We start from the raw sequence: 19,344 nt of genomic DNA on the forward strand, positions 1-19,344 counted from the left end.
GGCCAGGATGGTCTCGAACTTCTGACCTCAGGTGATCCGCCCACCTCGGCCTCCCAAAGTGCTGGGATTACAGGCGTGAGCCACTGCACCTGGCTGCCTTATCAGCTCTTACGCTTCCAGATGCCAGCAGGGCCCACAGCTGAGCTTTTTCTACTGGGACAGACAGTGTCCTGTGAAGAGGACTCAGTCGCCTTGTGTCTGCCCGTCCCTACCCACACGTCATCTCCCTGAGAACAGCTGTGCCACAAGCGAGTTCATCTCTCAGGAGCCACTTGGGAAACCTTAGGAAGTGGGAGTGGATGCCCCATGTGGAGGGAAGAGCGCTGGCCTGGGGCGAGGGGAGGGAGTCCAGGCTTGACAAAGCCCAGAGTCAGGGCACAGACGGGACTTGGCTGAGACTAATGGGGAGAGACCAGCTTTAGGCTGGGCCACGGCAGAGTCCTCCATTTAAAAGGCCACTGTCTTCAGAGCCATAGGGCTGCCTGGTGCCAGGCCCCTGGGAAAGCTAGAGAGAAATCCCTTCTCATTCTACTCACTACAAAGCCCCTTCAGGCTCTATCCGACAGCCAGGGCACCCGAGCTGGCAGCAGAGCAAAACTGGGGACAGAGAACTAACAGTGGCCGGACAGGAGTGCAGTGGCTCCCACGGGCCCTCACCCGCCTTGAAGATCCACTCCAGGTACCCGTTGAGCTCTCGCTCGATCTGCTGCTGCCGGCGCAGCTTCAGGAAGGCACGGCGGTTCTCCACCCTCTCTCGCTCCTTGGCAAACTCCCTACCATGCAGGGGCCAGAAAAGCAAGATCAGGTGAGTGCAAGCCCCACAGGTGTGCAGCCCCAGAGACAAAAAGGACCAGGGAAAGCCTGAGACAGGACAAGCAGGCTGCAGGCTGCCACTTCAGGCAGGCCCCTGCCACCCCGGCCTCTTCTAACCTGAGCACTCCATAGCACCATGCAGCTCCCTGTGCACCCAGAGAGCCTCCATGAGCAGCCCAGGTAGCCCTCCATCCTCAGACTCCTGTGGCACTTAGGGACAGTGCCTTGGTCCCCAGAGGGGCAGTTAGAGAGCAGGGACAATTTCACAGCCCCTGCCTAGAGCAACCTACGCATGCGCTTCCTCCCTCCCCGCTGCGCCAGGCTCTGTTATCTGCTGTCCTCCAAAGAGGTCCTGGCAAGAATTCTCCAGAGGAGAACGTTCACTTTGCTTCCTCTGTCGGTTCAGATGCAAAGCCTCTGTGGGAAGGAGGAGGGACAGACTGGACCAGACAGGGACAGGGAAGAAGGGACTGGGTCGGGGCAGGCAAGAGGCGGAAGGAAAATACCGCAGAGTCCACATAGGCTCCTCAACCGAGCCTCTGAGGCTCACAGTGAGCAGGAGAGGAGACCTTCTGTCACTGGCCCCCGACATCTTACCCCAGCCCCGCCTGAGCCTTTACAGCCATCGTGGTGACCAGCAGAGAACATGTGCCCTTCCAGCTCGGCACCCTCACCCTAGCCCCAGACTCCCGGTCAAGCTTTAAGGCTCACAATGCCGGAAGTAAGCCATTCTCTCTCTCTCTCTATCTCTCTCTCTCTCTCTGTCTCTCTCTCTCTCTCTCACACACACACACACACACACACAAAGCTTCTGGGCTTGGTGAAGTGGGTGTGGCAGGCATGAGTCCCAGCATACACAGCCCCGGCGCAACAGTCCCTGGCTCTGACCACCACTGACCCCGGGTGCAGGGCCAGTGTCTGCTAGGCACTGAGCTGCTACAGCCCAGGCAGTGCAAGGTGACCGGGCCTGCCCAGGTACATCCTCCCATCTGGGCATCCCAAGTCCCAAATCTACAGGAAGGGAGGGTCCACTGTGGTCTCCCCACCCAGGCCAATCCCATGCCCTGAGAATGAGAGGGCCTGGGGGACAGGCGAAGGGCAAGGACATCACTGCTTGAACTGATCTGAGAGCTACCAGCAGCAGCTCCCCGCCGCAGTCTGCCCCCTCCCCAGAGCAGCTGCTTCTCACACAGTGGCCGGCAGCAGGGCCGGCCCTCCCTGAGCTTCTGTCCTCACTGGGTGAGAAGGGGCAGGACAGGGGCCACCTGTTCTGCTTCTCTGGGATGCGGTGAGGATGGGAGCTCTGGAAATGGAGAGAGAGAGGCCGAGTTGGCCCCAAGCTGGCTCCCTCTGCAGCTCTCGTCCAGACATGGCAGAGCTGTGGCTTTTCCCACAGAGCAAGGCTGGGAAGGTGGCCTCTCACCACTGCCACCCGGGGTGCAGGACCCACATGGGGGGCACTGGTCCCTGGCTTGGGGGCCCTCTGCTGGGCCTGTGGGCCTGAAGGAGGGTTCAGCTGGGCTGACTGGAGGACCATCACATATCCCATTCTCCCCAGAGGCTGAGATCCTCATAGTGGGGAAGGAGCTGGAAGGACCATGCAGGCCCTGCCTTGAGCCTCCCCTCCAGCCCCTCAGGCTGTTCTGCACATTCCCTAGAGGGACGCAGCAGGAAGCCCTGAGCAGGCTGCCCTCCTGCCTCCCCTTGAACCCACCTATGCTCCTGCCAGGCTTCCCACCAGGCAGTGTTCTCAGCGCCCTCGGCACCAGGCAGCATTCCGAGCACAGCCCAGGCACCTCACAAGCCTGGCTGCTGCCAGCTCCCTGCCAGCCCCTGTGCCCTCTCCCCACAACACCCTCTGACTCCAGCTCCAAGTACCTCTGCTACACACAGGCCACAACCCTCTGTCCACTGTGCCTCCACTCGAGCTGCTCTCTGCCTGGAAGACCCTCCTCCTTCCTGAGCCTGGCTCATTTCTAGTCCCCCAGTTGGGTCTCAGCTGAGATGTCCCTCCCCTGGTGCCTCCTCCAAGCCCCAAGCCTCCACCGGCTACCCCACCAGGCTAGGAGTTCTATTGCCATCCCCTGAGCTTGCTGGTTCCCATGGAGGCTCTTGGAGAGGCCTGCTAGTGACAATCACACCCCTTACAGGACAGGGCCAAAACCAAGGGCACAATCTCCCTCCAGAGCCCAGAGGCCTCGGCTCCAGCCGCCCCACTCTGTGGCTGCTCCCGTCCTGATGAGCATGGCAGCAACTCCCAGGTTCACCAGGCTCTGTCCCCAGCCCAGCTCGGAGCCCGGGCCTGAGCAGGGATCATAGGGAGGACAGAGGGGAGATGTACTCCTCCAGCCTCACAGGGGAGCTGAGGCCAAGGTGGGAGCAGGAAGCCAGGCAGGCCTGATGCCCTCCGCCTCCTTCCTAGCACAACTCCTCCCTCTGTGGTAGGGCAGGAGCCCCAAATACCAATCCCAGTCAGGCCCCATACATGGCACCTCTTCCACGCTCAGCCCCAGGGTGGGACAGGAAGGTGCTGTGTGCCCACAGGCCCACCTGGCCATGCCCGCCTACCACATCCCACTCCCAGAGAGGACTCTTTCTCCACCTTCTCCAGGACGGACCCCTAGCCCTGAGCCCTCTCTCTCACCCTCCCCTGGAGTAGCTTGGCACAAAGAGGTGACCTGAGAGGAGGTGCACGCCAGCAGTCAGGGCCAGGGTAGCAAGCCCAGAGGTGACTGTGCAGAGATCACGGTGCCCCCAGTCATTCCTCACCACAGTAACAGAGGGGCTCTCTGTGGCCACAGAGGCTGCTCGGAAACCCTGTCCCGGACCACGCCTCCATCTACCAAGACTACACTTCCCATCACAGACCAACCTCCGGTTACAGACCACACCTCCCATTCCAGACCACACTCACCTCCTATCTACCCATAGACCACACCTCCCATCTACCCAGGCCACACCTCCCATCATAGACCACACTTCCCATCACAGACCACACTTCCCGTCTACCCATAGACCACACCTCCTCTCTATCCAGGCCACAGCTCCCATCACAGACTACACCTCCCATCCCAGACCACATGTCCCATCACAGAACACACCTCCCATTCCAGACCATACCTCCCATCTACCCATAGACCACACCTCCTATCCACCCACACCAACCCCCCATTCCAGACCACACCTCCCATTCGAGACCACACCTCCCACCACAGAACACACTTCCCATTCCAGACCACACCTCCCATCACAGACCACACCTCCCATTCCAGACCACACCTCCCATCATAGACCACACCTCCCATCATAGACCACACCTCCCATCCCAGACCACACTTCCCATCACAGATCACACCTCCCATTCCAGACCACACCTCCCATCTACCCATAGACCACACCTCCCATCTACCCAGGCCACACCTCCCATCACAGACCACACCTCCCATCTACCCATAGACCACACCTCAGGCCACACTTCCCATCACAGACCACACCTCCCATCACAGATCACATCTCCCAGTCCAGACCACACCTCCCATCTACCCATAGACCACACCTCCCATCTACCCAGGCCACACCTCCCATCACAGACCACACCTCCTGTCTGGCCAGATGAGTAGCAGCAGCTGCTCCCCCATGGCAGAGACCACGGAAAGGCCAAGGGTATGATAGAGGTAAGGGGCTGAGGGGCTCATCAAGGACAGGTCAGGATGGTGGCACAAAGGAAGGGCTGCCAGAACACAGAACACCAGGAGCAACCACCACAGAGGGCACCCACGGGCCAGGCCCCCACCCCAAGTGTCACGTGTGCCCCTGCTGACCCCTCAGCTGAGAACACAGAGGGCACCTGCACATCCCCCACATGGTCTCTCACCCCGATAGCACACCCAGCACCAGGTTGAGCATGAAGAAGGAGCCGATGATGATGAGAGGGATGAAGTAGAGCCAGTTCCAGGTGTTGCCGGCCGCATCGTTTGTCTGGAAGCAAGGAGAGGGAGATGAGGAAGGACAGACAAAACACACAGTCCCGGCCACAGAAGCACCCCCGGCCTCCAACAGGCCTCCTTCTCAGAAGCATACACCTGGTAGGGTCCAGGCCATGGAGAGGCCAGTCAGGCGGAAGTTCAAGCATGGGGCTGGAGTCCAGGCAGCACCCACAGGCAGACATGCCCTTGCTGGCAGAGTTCTCTCTGGACTGCAGCTCCCAGAGGACCCGGGACACTCTGTGCTGCCAGCCACCGCCTGGCAACACTCAAAGCCAAGCAGTAGGCCCAGTGAGCCAAGGCTGTATGGATGCCCCGAGGTGGCATGAGCACACAACCTCTGCCATACACCTCCCTGCCTCCCAGACATCCCTGGGCAGTTCCAAAGCTATGTCCTCCTGAAGGGGGCCCACAGGCCCAAGTCCACATCAGACCTGTCTGCAGCAGCTCCCACAGCTGAGAGGCAACAGTGGACCCATCCGCATTTTCTTTTTTTTTTTTTTTTTGAGGCGGAGTCTCGCTCTGTCGCCCAGGCTGGAGTGGTGCAGTGGCCGGATCTCAGCTCACTGCAAGCTCTGCCTCCCGGGTTTATGCCATTCTCCTGCCTCAGCCTCCCGAGTAGCTGGGATTATAGGTGCCCGCCACCTCACCCGGCTAGTTTTTTGTAATTTTTAAGTAGAGACGGGGTTTCACAGTGTTAGCCAGGATGGTCTCGATCTCCTGACCTCGTGATCCGCCCGTCTCGGCCTCCCAAAGTGCTAGGATTACAGGCTTGAGCCACCGCGCCCGACCCCATCCACATTTTCAATCTCACCACACGCCTGGCCTGAGACAGCGCCCAGCACTCAGGCGTGATCTGAATAGCGGAAAGCAAAGAGGGACCTTCTTTCCCAGATCTTTTGCTTTTTATAGCACAGCCCACAAAAGGGTGCGCTCCTTTGAACCCAATTTAATCCCATAGTTGTTTTGTTTTTATGCATTCCCAGGGGATGTGGCTAAGGGGTGTAGAGAAAGCACCAGCAAAAGCCAGGCCAGCTCTCCGTAACCAAGGCAGCCTAGCACACACCGCAGAAAACACGGGCTCTTTCTTCTGCGAGTCTGGTGCTGGAGAGAAGCCAGGAGGGCAGTGGGTGCCAAGGGAGGCAGCCCCTAGTCCCGTTCCTGGACACCTCTCCTCAGAGGCAGTTCACAAGACATGGGACGGGGCTCCACCAAGACAGAGGCAGGAGGACAGTTGGGCGCTGCCCTGCAGCGGGCACTGATCTCCAGGTGCTGCTGTTGGCATTCCTGCCCTCCAGTATCTGCCAGCCTGGCGGATTTGCAGCCTCCACCCCTGCATGGACTGAAGCTCGTGGTTCCTGACCCTCGGACACTGATTCCAGGTTGGCCCCCGAGATTCCTGGATCTGAACCTAGAATTGACTTTCAGAACCCCAGCTCCAACTGCAGTTCATGGTCCCAGACCACACCTCTGTCCAGACTCACATGCAACTCAGACCTGTGGATTGGGTGGCCACCGAAGCCACCAACTTCCCGCAAGCCTACCCTTCCTTCTTGAGTAAAAGGAGATGTCATTGCTGCAGCCTCAGCCCCTTTCACCTGCTCAAGTACTCGGCTCCCACAATTTCCCTCCCCAGTGAAGTGGTCCCATCAGTAGCCAACTGGCCCTAATTCCTCTCATCTTAAAAAACAGGACTTCCACTTCTGGGAAGATGGAGCCAACATACTCTGCCATATTGTTCCCACTAAGTGGAATTAACATACTGAAAATTATTCATAAAGCAAACACAGAATGACTCTGAAAAGTGGAGAAAACAGGGCAGACTAGCTAAGACCCCAGGATATAAGATGCGTTGCCAGGATTTTCTTCTTGCCTCCTATATCCCACATTTGGAGCTGATGAAGCTTAAAACTTGGAAATGCCTAAGGGGCACAGACAACAAAAAAAAGCACCAGCAAAAGCCAGCTTTCCCTAACCAAGGCAGCCTAGCACACACCACAAAAAACATGGGCTCCGTCTCCATCCCTCCCTTCCAGCAAAGACCCAGAAGAGCACCTAGACTGCAGTGAGGCATCCAAATCCCCTCGCCCTCCATGGATGCTGTCAGAGAAAGCCAAGTAGGAGGTGGAACTTTCCTCCTCAGCAGTGGTTATCACGGCCCCCCAGCCCCAGCCCACCTCCGTGGTACTAATGAAGACCACCCAGGACACCTCGACTTCCATTTACACAGGCAGTAGGGGCATCCCCTGCTGCTAGGGAGCTATCAGAAGGGCCTTGTGGAGTCAGGACTTTTACCGCCATCCAGCAGTCATGAAGTCACCCACCCACATACAGTGTGCAGAAACCACGTGGAGAACAAGAACAAGGCACCTCTAACCCTCCCAGCCAGGGAAATTCCCTTGAGGCATGCTGGGGAGCCAGACCTGCCACCTCTGCCCAGGAGGAAGGAGAATGCTCCACCATAGCCAACAGAGGCCAAGCGGGCAACCTGGACTTCTGCACTCACCTGCAACAAGACAGCAGCCCTCCTCCTTCCCTGACAGCCAACGCAGAATGCTTAACTGAGATCCAAGGTCCCAGCCGTAAGGCCAAAAATGGCCAGTTTTCAAATGCAACTCACTTGTCATACTAAGAACCAGGCAGAGCACAAATTTCTTAGATGCTGTGATGGTTAAATTTCGTGTCAACTTAGCTGGGCCACGGGGCACTCAGACACCTGGTCAAGTACACCTGACAGGATCTTGCAGATACTTCTACAAAGGTGCTCTGAGATAAGATTAACACTTTAATCGACAGAGTAAAGCCCACTGCTCTCTGTGATGTGGGTGGGCCTCCCCTGGGTAAAGGAAGAGTCTCCAGCAGATGCCCCTGGATTTCACCTCTGCTGGCCACCGCCATCGGGAACTGCAGCATCAGCTCTCCCACATGTGGACAGCACCCAAGCCCTCCAGGCAGAACCACAGATGTGGACCTGCCAGCCTCTGTGATCACATGAGCCAGTTAATCATGATAAATCTCCCTCTCCCTCTCCCTCTCCACACACACACACACACACCACAATATGCACCACACATGACACACACATGCATACACCACACACACACACCAGACACACACATGCACCACACATGACACATGCATGTATACACCAGATACACATGCACCACACATGACACACACATGCATACACCACACACACCACACATACCAGACACACACACATGCACCACACATGACACACGCATGTATACACCCCACACGCGCACACCAGACACACATGCACCACACATGACACACACATGTATACACCACACACACATGAACACCACACATACCAGACACGCATACACCATACACACACACTGGACACACAAGCACACACACCACACACACCAACACCACACACCACCACCAACACCAAACACACAATACACACACTACACACACATGTACACCACACACACCAGACACACACCACACACAGGACACACAAGCACACACACTAGACACAGGCACCACACACCACACACACACCACACACATGCATACATACACCACACACACACACACCACACATACCAGACACACATACACCATACACACACACTGGACACACAAGCGCACACACCACACACAACACCACCACACACACCAACACCAAACACACACTACACACACTACATGCATAGCATATGTACACCACACACATAGGACATGCAAGTGCACACACGAGACACACACATGCACCACACACCACACACATGCACACCACACACACCACCACACACACACACTAGACACACTACACACACACCATACGTACACCACACACACCAGACACACATACACCGCACACACAAGACATGCAAGTGCACACACCACACACACACAGCACACACCACACACACGCATACATACACTACACACACACATACCACACATACCAGACACACATACACCATACACACACACTGGACACACAAGTGCACACACCACAAACACCAAACACACACACACTGTACACACCACACACACCACAAAGGACATGCAAATGCACACACTAGACACACAAATGCACCCAAACCACATCCCCACACACCCCCACACACACCACACACACACCACACATGCCAGACAAAAACACACCACACACATCAGATACACCACACACACACTGGACACACAAGCACACACATAGCCACCACACACATGCACACACCAGACATACACACCACACACACTACACACATACTACACACCCACACACACCACACACACAACACACACACACTGAACACCAAACACACACCACACACCACACACACGCATGCCACATAGACCAAACACAGACACACCACAAACACATGTACACCACACACATCAGACACACACACCACACACACTAGACACAAATACACCACATACACACACTGGACACAAGTGCACACATCACACACACCATGCACACACACACACACACACACACACCACACATACCACATGCACCAGATACAGGCACACACCACATACACCACACATACTACACACACCACATACAGCACACACACACACATGCAAACCACACACACCAGACACAACACACACCACACACACACCAAACACATTTCTCCAAAGGTGTTTTTTTTTTTTTATTCTGGGCATGTCCTCAACCTTGGCAAAATAAAATTCTGAATTGATTGAGACTTGTCTCCGAAACTTTTTGGATTACAGACCAAAGGGAAAATTTAGAGCTAAAAAAAAATCAAAAATCTCAATGAAAATGCATAACCAGAGAATGGAGGGGATGTGGAAGGAATCAGTGAACAGTAAGAGAACAAAGAAGAAAAGAATTATCCATTCTGATAAAGAGAGAAAAGTGAACCTCAAAAACCCATGGGACTGTAACAAATGATCTAACATTCATGTCATCAGAGCACCAAAGCCAGGTGGAAAAGGACAAAGCTAACAGTATTTAAAGAAATACAGCCAGGTGCGATGGCTCACACCTGTAATCCCAGCACTTCAGGAGGCTGAGACAGGCAGGTCACCTGAGGTCAGGAGTGCGAGACCGGCCTGGTCAACATGGTGAAACCCTGTCTCTACTAAAAACACAAACGTTAGCCAGGCATGGTGGTGCACGCATGGAATCCCAGCTACTCCACAGCCTGAGGCAGGAAAATCGCTCGCGCCTAGAAGGCAGAGTTTGCAGTGAGCTGAGATTGCGCCACTGCACTCCAGCCTGGGTGACGGAGCGAAACTCCATCTCAAAAACAAAAAACAAATGCTGAAAACGTCTCAACTTTAGCAAGAGACACAAACATACAGATTTAAGAAGCTCAGCAAACCCCAGACAAACACATTATAGCCAAACTTCGGAAAACTAAAGAGAAAGAAAAAGTCTTGAACGCAGCAGAAAAAAATGATACCTTACCTATATGGGGAAAACAATTCAAACGGTTTCTCATCAGAAGCCATGGAGGCCAGAAGGAAGTGGCATAATATTTTTCAGGTGCTGAAAGAAAAGAACCGTCAACCCACACACCTATACCCACCAAAAATATCTTTTGGGAAATCAAGATATTCTCAAATGAAAAACTAGGGAAATGGAGAATTTGTCACCAGCAGAACTCTCTTAAGAAAAAAATGAAAAATGAAAGTTATCTAAACAGAAAGGAAATATGTAAAAATTGAATCACTATTAGGAAGGAAGAAAAATGGAAACTGTAAAAATATAGGTAACTGGATTTCTTTCTCCTTTTGAGTTTTCTAAATTATGTTTGACAGATGAAGCAAAGATTATAGTACTATTGAGGCAGAGAAATAGGGTCTGGAGGCCGGGAACCTAAGGCTGGTTTGTGCTGACTTCCTAGAAATGAATCAAAAGGAAAACCCCACTCCACACCCAAGTAACAAAAGAACAGAGGCTACTCCCTTTGCACCCTGCCCCACTTCCACTGTGTCACAGATGAAAAAATGGAAAGTACCTCTGATCAGTCACCTCCCACAACCCATCAGGCTGGTCATGGGCCAAGTCTTCATTAGTATAGGGTTTAACTTTATAACTTCTACTTCAGCCTTTGATTGGTCACCTCCTGCAACCAATCAGACTGGTAGCAGGCCCAGTCTTCATTTACATAGAGTATAACCAAGTAACCAATGGGAAACTTCTAGAGAGTATTTAAACCCCAGAAAATTCAGTAACTAACACTCTTGAGCCACTTGCTTGAACCCAGTCCCACTCTGTGGAGCGTACTTTCAACAAGTCTGTGCTTTTGTTGCTTCTTTTGTTGTTTTGTTCATTTTGTCCAATTCTCTGTACAAAATGCCAAGAACCTGGATGACTCATAGTCAAGACCCTCCCCTGGTAACATATTTTGGCAAGCCAGCCAGGAGGCAAGCCCAAAGTTTGGGATTTATTTTTCTTCTAATTTTCCCTTTTCCTCTCTGCTCCATACAGGGGAAGCATTTTCTATCTCTCTTTCCAACTCAGGACCCTTGACAGAGAGCACCTAAGCATGGAGGCAACTGCAGGTCTCTGGCTGGGGCCACTCTACGGAGAGACTGAAAGGTATCCATGTGGAAGCACCTAACCACCACTGCCTGGTTCACATGAGGGACCTGAGTCCTTTTCCTTTTCCTTTTTTTCAGTCTTTCAGCAGTCATTTCCTTGTAGCTCCCCAGTAACTGAGGGCAACTGGCTGGGGCCACTCTCCAGTGTTACCTGAAGGCCAAGGAATGATAGGGATAGCTGCCCTGCCTGGAAGGGGGTAGGGCTCTTCTGTCGTTCCTGGTTATACTCCCTGATCCCTATGTGTGACACAATTGGCAGTGGCAGCTTGTCAAGGGGGAATTCACACATGTTTCAGGGAACGTAAACCCTCTTTTCCTATGCTAAATTCTCCTGTAGAGTTAGCTAGTAAAGACAAAAGATAATGTCTCGTAGGCATTTTGACCTCCCTTATCTTACTTGATCTATTCAACTGGCTAAGGGCAAAAGAAACCCACTTAGCACCCTAGCTATGCAAAGGTGGTTTTTATAAATAAAAGAGATTTTATATTACGTAAAAAGGGGTCTTGTATGGTAAATTCTTGTCCTAAAGTAAAATGACTGTTGTTTTAAAAAAGGGATATGGGCCGGGCGCGGTGGCTCACGCCTGTAATCCCAGCACTTTGAGGGGCTGAGGCGGGCAGATCACGAGGTCAGGATATCAAGACCATCCTGGCTAACACAGTGAAACCCTGTTCTCTACTAAAAATACAAAAAATTAGCTGGGCGTGGTGGCAGGCGCCTGTAGTCCCAGCTACTTGGAGACTGAGGCAGGAGAATGGCATGAACCCGGGAGGCAGAGCTTGCAGTGAGCAGAGATCACGCCACTGCACTCCAGCCTGGGTGACAAAGCAAGACTCCGTCTCAAAAAAAAAAAAAAAAAAAAGAGGGATATGGCTGGGCACAGTGGCTCACACCTGTAATCCCAGCATTCTGGGAGGCCGAGGCAGGTGGATCACGAGGTCAGGAGTTCGAGACCAGTCTGGCCAATATGGTGAAACCCCGTCTCTACTAAAAATATAAAAAATTAGCCAGGCGTGGTGATGCGCACCTGTTGTCCCAGTTACTTGGGAGGCTGAGGCAGGAGAATCACTTGAACCCGGAAGGCAGAGGTTGTGGTGAGCCAAGATCGCATCACTGCACTCCAGCCTGGAATATGATAATAATAATAAAAGTAAAGAAATAAAAGAGGGATGCATAGGACAAGTCACAACGTCCAAGCATGCTGCAGATGGTCTGGGTAAGTCGTGAAAAAGATTTGTGAAAGTGAAATTATGCAAGAAATGTTGTGTAATTTATATTGCCTAAGTTTAGAGGGTTAAAGGATTGTTTTAAGTGACATAGGAAAAATCCAAAGGTTTGAACAAGTTGTAGGCTTATGAAAATTAATTGTAAAAGAGATTCTGTGTATGAATATATTGGCTGAAGTTAAAAGAAAAAGTGTGGCTTTATCAAATTAAAAGGATGCTAGAAGTCAAGGCCTTCAGTCAGGGACAAAAGGAAACTCATAGTGGGCCACTGATTATGAAGGGAACCATTCCAAGGTGGTGCTGGCACCCATCTAAGGTCAGACATATATGACAAACTAAGAGGATGCCCAGAGGTGGGGATGGCCTTGGGAACCCCAGACAAGACCCAGAGTTTTACCACATGGCCACCCCAGGTAAAATCTGGGTCACCTAGTAGGCCCTCCACTTTTCAAAATCCTCTTCTCTCTTCCAGACCACTATGGGCAACTCTCCATCCATTCCATCTGATTCCCTGTTTGGCTGCATCCTCAACCACTGGAATCAATTGAACTCTGACAATCTAAGGAGAAAACGTCTGATTTTCTACTATAATACTGTATAGCCCCAATATCAGCTGGACAGCCAGGAATAATTGGTGGTCATTGGAAGTCTTAATTACAACACCATCCTGCAATTAGACCTGTTTTGCAAGAGGCAGGGTAAATTGTCAGAAATCCCATACGTACAGGTCTTCACATACCAAAACCCAACAATCTGCAAAAGTCCTAGAGCCTGCCCTGAAAAGGAAGGTTTTAAGGCAGAACTAGATACTGTAGATGACCCCCTCTTACAAAGGCCACCTGTCTCTCAGAGGGAAGTGCAACCACCCCTGTATAACTCCTTGCCAAGTGCTCCTGGGGTTCAAACCCATGAGCAAAATTTGGGGGTCCAGCTAAGTCCTCCTCACATTTGGAGAGGAACAATCTATTCAACTCCCCCTCCAGCCCTGCTACCCCGAGGGAAGTAGCAGGAGCTGAGGGGCCAGTCCTAGTGCAGTCCCCCTTTTCTATAACTGATATAAAACAACATAAGAAAGAGCTAGGAAGCTATTCTGAGAACCCCAGGAATTTGGAGATGGGTCCCAAACTTTGACCTTAGCCTTTGAGCTCTCAGGGGAGATGTTCAATTCATTCTAGCAATCTATTGCAGCCCCTTGGGAAAGAAACAAATCTTTGAGGCCACCCACCAGGAAGCAGATGACTTATTTCCTTGAAACCCTCAGGGTAATCACTTAGGCCCAGACACAGTCTCCATTACTGATCCTAACTGGGACACCCAAGGGGATGAACCACCAGGCTAAGTTTCTTGAGGCTCTCCTTGGAGGAAGAGAAAGAGAATAAGGAAGTAAATTATGACAAGGTAAAGGAGGTTATACTGGGCAAGGAGGAAAATCCAGCCGTGTTTCATGGCAGGCTGGAGGAAGCCTTTAAAAAAATATACTAATCCAATTTGTCCCAGACATTAGATGTAAGCTCCAAAAGCTACAGATGGGCCCACAAACTAATCAAAATCAGCTTCTTGATATTGCTTTCATGATGTATAACAATCATGAAGGAAGTAAACGGGGAACAGAGTAAAGAAAAATGGCAAGCGAAAATTATGACAGCCATCACTGGCAATGCCCTGAATGCCCAAAGAGCACTCAAAGGAAACCCAAAGGGCCATAAGGACAATGCCAGCCTGTAGAGGATACAAGATTTGTTAGTATTAATAGATACCTGTAGGGAGCTGAAGGCCCGAAAGACGTGACCAACTCAGTATTCCACTGGAGGCAATATGATCAAACAGCAAACTGTTTACCATGAAAGCAGGATGTGGGCAAACTCACGACTGTGCCTGCCACCAGGAGGTTTGCTGAGGGCAGTAACTCCCTGGTGCCGTGCTTATTGAGGTTATCTACTGGGACATCTAGAGCCTATTGTTCAAAGAATGCAGTCTTGCAAGCCTGCTGTGAATCAAACTGCCTGCTGACAACCACACCCTCCTCTTCTCACTATCTCTTTTGCCTAACAAATACAGAGGGCTGTGTAAAGCTCAGGGCCCTTGTTCACTAGAAGCAAGGAGCCCCCTGACACCTTCCAAATATACTCTTTGTCTTTATCTTTATTCTGGCGTTTGTCATCCTTTGTTCAGTCCCCCAAGGTCCGTGAAGGTTACAGATACCTTTACTGACTGGATTGAAGCTTACCCTACACCAAAACACAGAAGGCCAATGAAGTTGTGAGGGTTCTTCCGAGAAGTATTTCCCCAGTTTGGGTTATCTCAAAGCCTCCAAGGTGACAATGACTCATTCTTTATCTCTCAGTTCAAGGGGTTGCTAAGGCTCTCAGAATCAAATACTATTTACATTCAGCATGGAGGCCTCAATGCTCTAGAAAAGTGGAAAGAGCTAATCAAACTCCAAAACGGGTGTTAGCTATGTCAGGAAACATCAGAAACTTGGGTCAACTTGCTGTTCACAGCTCTCGTAAGAGTCCATAATTTCCCCAGAGCAAAAATTAATATGAGCCCATATGAAATATTATACAGAAGGCCATTTTTAACTAATGATCTAAATACTGATCTAGAAACGGCCACTTCAGTGAAATACCTACTTAATCTGGGACCATTTCAGCAGGCTTTACAAAAGTTTGAAACTCAAAGGCTCCCCACACTGGGAACTAACAAGCAACCCAAAATCAGGCCAGGAGATAAGGTACTTTTTTAAAAAAAAATTATTTCCATAGGTTATTAGGGAACAGGTGGTGTTTTGTTACATGAGTAAGTTCTTTAGTGGTGATTTACGAGATTTTCATGCACCCATCACTCAAACAGTGTATGCTGCACACAATTTGTAGTCTTTTTTTTTTTTTTTTTTTTTGAGGCGGAGTCTCACTCTGTAGCCCGGGATGGAGTACTGTGTGGCCGGATCTCAGCTCACTACAAGCTCCGCCTCCCGGGTTCACGCCATTCTCCTGCCTCAGCCTCCCAAGTAGCTGGGACTACAGGTGCCCGCCACCTCGCCCAGCTAGTTTTTTGTATTTTTTTAGTAGAGACGGGGTTTCACCGTGTTAGCCAGGATGGTCTCGATCTCCTGACCTCGTGATCCGCCCGTCTCGGCCTCCCAAAGTGCTGGGATTACAGGCTTGAGCCACCGCGCCCGGCCCAATTTGTAGTCTTTTATCTCTCGCCCCTTCCCACCCTTTCCTCCTGAGTTCCCAAAGTCCACTGTGTCATTCTCATGCCTTTGTATCCTCACAGCTTAGCTTCCACTTATGAGTGAGAACTTACGATGTTTGGTTTTCCATTCCTGAATTACTTCACTTAGATTAATAGTCCCAATCTCATCAAGGTCACTGTGAATGCAATTCATTCCATTTTATGGCTGAGTGGTAGTCCATTTTTTATATATATATATATATATAGTGTATATATATAATGTGTATATATAATATAATACATATACATATATCACAGTTTCTTTATCCGCTAGTTGATTGATGGGCATTTGGGTTGGTTCAAGATTTTTGCAATTGCAAATTGTGCTGCTGTAAACATGCGTGTGCAAGTATCTGTTTCATATGACTTGTTTTCCTCTTGGTAGATACCCACTAGTGAAATTACTGGATTAAATGGTAGTTTTACTTTTAGTTCTTTAAGGAATCTCCACATGGTTTTCCATACTGGTTGTACTAGTTTACATTCCCACCAGCAGTGTAGAACGGTTCCCTGTTCACCACATCCACGCCAATATCTATTATTTTTTAACTTTTTTATTATGGCCATTCTTGCAGGCATAAGGTGGTAACACATTGTAGTTTTGATTTGCATTCCCCTAATCATTAGTGATGTTGAGCATTTTTTCATGTTTGTTGGCCATTTGTACATCTTCTTTTGAGAACTGTCTATTCATGTCCTTAGCCCGCTTTTTGACAGGATTTTTTTTTTCTTGCTCATTTGTTTGAGTTCATTGTGGATTCCAGATATTAGTCCTTTGTCAGATGTATAGATTGCGAAGATTTTCTCCCACTCTGTAGGTTGTCGGTTCACTCTGCTGACTGTTTCTTTTGGTGTGCAAAAGCTCTTTGGTATAATTAAGTCCCAGCTATTTATCTTTTTTGTTGTTGCATTTGCTTTTTTGGTTCTTGGTCATTAAATCCTAGCCTAAGCCAATGTCTGCAAAGGTTTTTCCAATGTTATCTTCTAGAATTTTTATAGTTTCAGGACTTAGATAAGTCCTTGATCCATCTTGAGTTGATTTTTTATAAGAGATGAGATTTCAGTTTCTTTCTCCTACATGTGGCTTGCCAATTATCCCAACATCATTTGTTGAATAGGGTGTCCTTTCCCCACTTTTATCTTTTTGTTTGCTGTATTTGGATTTATTTCTGGGTTCTCTATTCTGTTATTGGCCTGTGTGCCTATTGTTCTACCAGTACCATGCTGTTTTGGTGACTATGGCCTTATATTATAGTTTGAGGTTGGGTAATGTGATGCCTCCAAATTTGAGAGGAATGAGGGTGGTATTTTGATGGGAACTGCATTGAATTTGTAGACTGCTTTTGGCAGAATGGTCGTTTTCACAGTATTGATTCTACCCATCCATGAGCATGGAATAGCAGTGTTTTGTAGTTTTCCTTGCAGAGGTCTTTCACCTCCTTGGTTAGGTATATTGCTAAGTTATTTGGTTTTCTGTTTTCTGTTTGTTTTGCAGCTATTGTAAGAGGGGTTGAGTTCTTGATTTCATTCTCAGCTTGGTCACTGTTAGCATATAAAAGAGCTACTGATTTGTGTACATTAATTTTGTATCTGGAAACTGCTAAATTCTTTTATCAGTTCTAGGAGCTTTCTGGAGGAGTCTTTAGGGTTTTCTACGTAAGCAATCATATCAGCAAACAAACTGCAACAGTCTGACTTCCTCTTTCCCGATTTGGATGACTTTTCTTTCTCTTGTCTGATTGCTCTGGTTAGGACTTCCATTACTATGTTGAAGAGGAGTGGTGAGAGTGGGCATCCTTGTCTTGTTCCAGTTCTCAGAGGGAATGCTTTCAGCTTTTCCCCATTCTGTATTATGTTGGCTGTGGGTTTGTCATAGACAACTTTTATTACAATGAGGTATGTCCTGTGTTTATGCCAATTTTGCTGAGGTTTTTAATCATAAAGGATGCTGAACTTTGTCAAAGGTTTTTTCCACGTCTATTGAGATGATCATGTGATTTTTCTCTTTAATTCTGTTTATGTGGTGTATCACATTTATTGACTTGAGTACGTTAAACCATCCCTGCATCCCTGGTACGAAACCCATGTGATCATGGTGGATTATCTTTTTGATATGCTGTTGTATTCGGTTAGCTAGTATTTCGTTGAGGATTTCCGTGTCTATGTTCATCAGGGATATTAGTTTGTAGTTTCCTTTTTTGGTTATGTCCTTTCCTGGTTTTGGTATTAGGGTGATACTGGCTTCATAGAATGATTTAGGGAGGATTCCCTCTTTGTCTATCTTGTGGAATAGTGTCGACAGGACTGGTACCAATTCTCTTTCAATATCTGATAGAACTATCCTGTGAATCCATCTGGTCCTGGACTTTGTTGGTTGGTAATTTTTTATTACCATTTCAATCTCATTGCTTGTTATTGGTCTGTTCAGGGTATCTAATTGCCCCGATTTAAGCTAGGAGAGTTGTATCTTTCCAGGAATTTAAACATCTCCCCTAAGTTTTCTAGTTTACATGGGTAAAGGTATTGTAAGTAGCCTTGAAAAATCTTTTGTATTTCTGTGATGTCAATTGTAATATCTCCCATTTTGTTTCTAGCTGAGCTTCTTTGAATTTTCTCTCTTTTTTTCTTGGTTAAACTTGCTAACGGGCTATAGATTTTATCTTATCAAAGAACTAAGTTTTTGTTTCATTTATCTTTTATTTATTTTTGTTTGTTTGTTTAAGTTTCATTTAGTTCTGCTCTGATCTTGGTTATCTCCTTTCTTCTGCTGGGTTTGGGTTTGATTTGTTCTTGTTTCTTTAGTTCCCTGAAGTGTGACCTTAGATTGTCTGTTTGCGTTCATTCAGGCTTTTCGATCTAGTTGTTTGGGGCTATGAACTTTCCTCTTACCGCTGCCTTTGTTGTATCCCAGAGGTTTTGGTAGGTTGTGTCACTACTGTCATTCAGTTCGAAGAATTTTTAAATTTCCCTCTTGATTTCATTTTTTACCCAATGATCATTCAGGAGCAGGTTATTTAATTTCCATGTATTTGCATGGTTTTGAGGGTTCTTTTTGGAGTTATCCAGTTTTATTCCACTGTGGTCTCAGAAAGTGCCTGATATAATTTCAATTTTCTTAAATTTATTGAGGCTCATTTTGTGGCCTATCATATATGGTCTATCTTAAAGAAAGTTCCACACGCTAATGAATAGAATATATATTCTGTGGTTGTTGGCTAGAATGTTCTGTAAATATCTGTTAAGTTCATTTGTTCTAGCGTATAGCTTATGTTCACTGTTTCTTTCTTGACTTTCTGCCTTCATGACCTGTTAGTGCTGTCAGTGCAGTACTGAAGTCCCCCACTGTTATTGTGTTGCCGTGTATTTCATTTCTTTTTCTTTTTCTTTTTGACAGAGTCTTGCTCTGTCACCCAGGCTGGAATGCAATGGCACTATCTTGGCTCACTACAACCTCCACCTCCTGGGTTCAAGCAATTCTCCTGCCTCAGCCTCCCGAATAGCTGAGATTACAGGA

General features: G+C 49.0%; 1 protein-coding gene across 1 annotated transcript in view; it reads right to left on the bottom strand.

Moving 5' to 3' along the window:
• CACNA1B (calcium channel, voltage-dependent, N type, alpha 1B subunit) overlaps window positions 1-19,344 on the bottom strand; it is a 274,453-nt gene that overhangs the window by 181,892 nt on the left and 73,217 nt on the right. The window contains exons 6-7 of the mRNA XM_011957386.1: window positions 4,688-4,791; window positions 658-773 (exon numbers count right to left, since the gene is read on the bottom strand). Coding sequence (XP_011812776.1) covers window positions 658-773; window positions 4,688-4,791 — 220 coding nt within the window. The remainder of the gene's footprint in view (window positions 1-657; window positions 774-4,687; window positions 4,792-19,344) is intronic.

The sequence above is a fragment of the Colobus angolensis genome, unplaced genomic scaffold (assembly GCF_000951035.1).
Source record: "Colobus angolensis palliatus isolate OR3802 unplaced genomic scaffold, Cang.pa_1.0 Scaffold44, whole genome shotgun sequence".
NCBI classification, from domain to species: Eukaryota; Metazoa; Chordata; class Mammalia; order Primates; family Cercopithecidae; genus Colobus; species Colobus angolensis.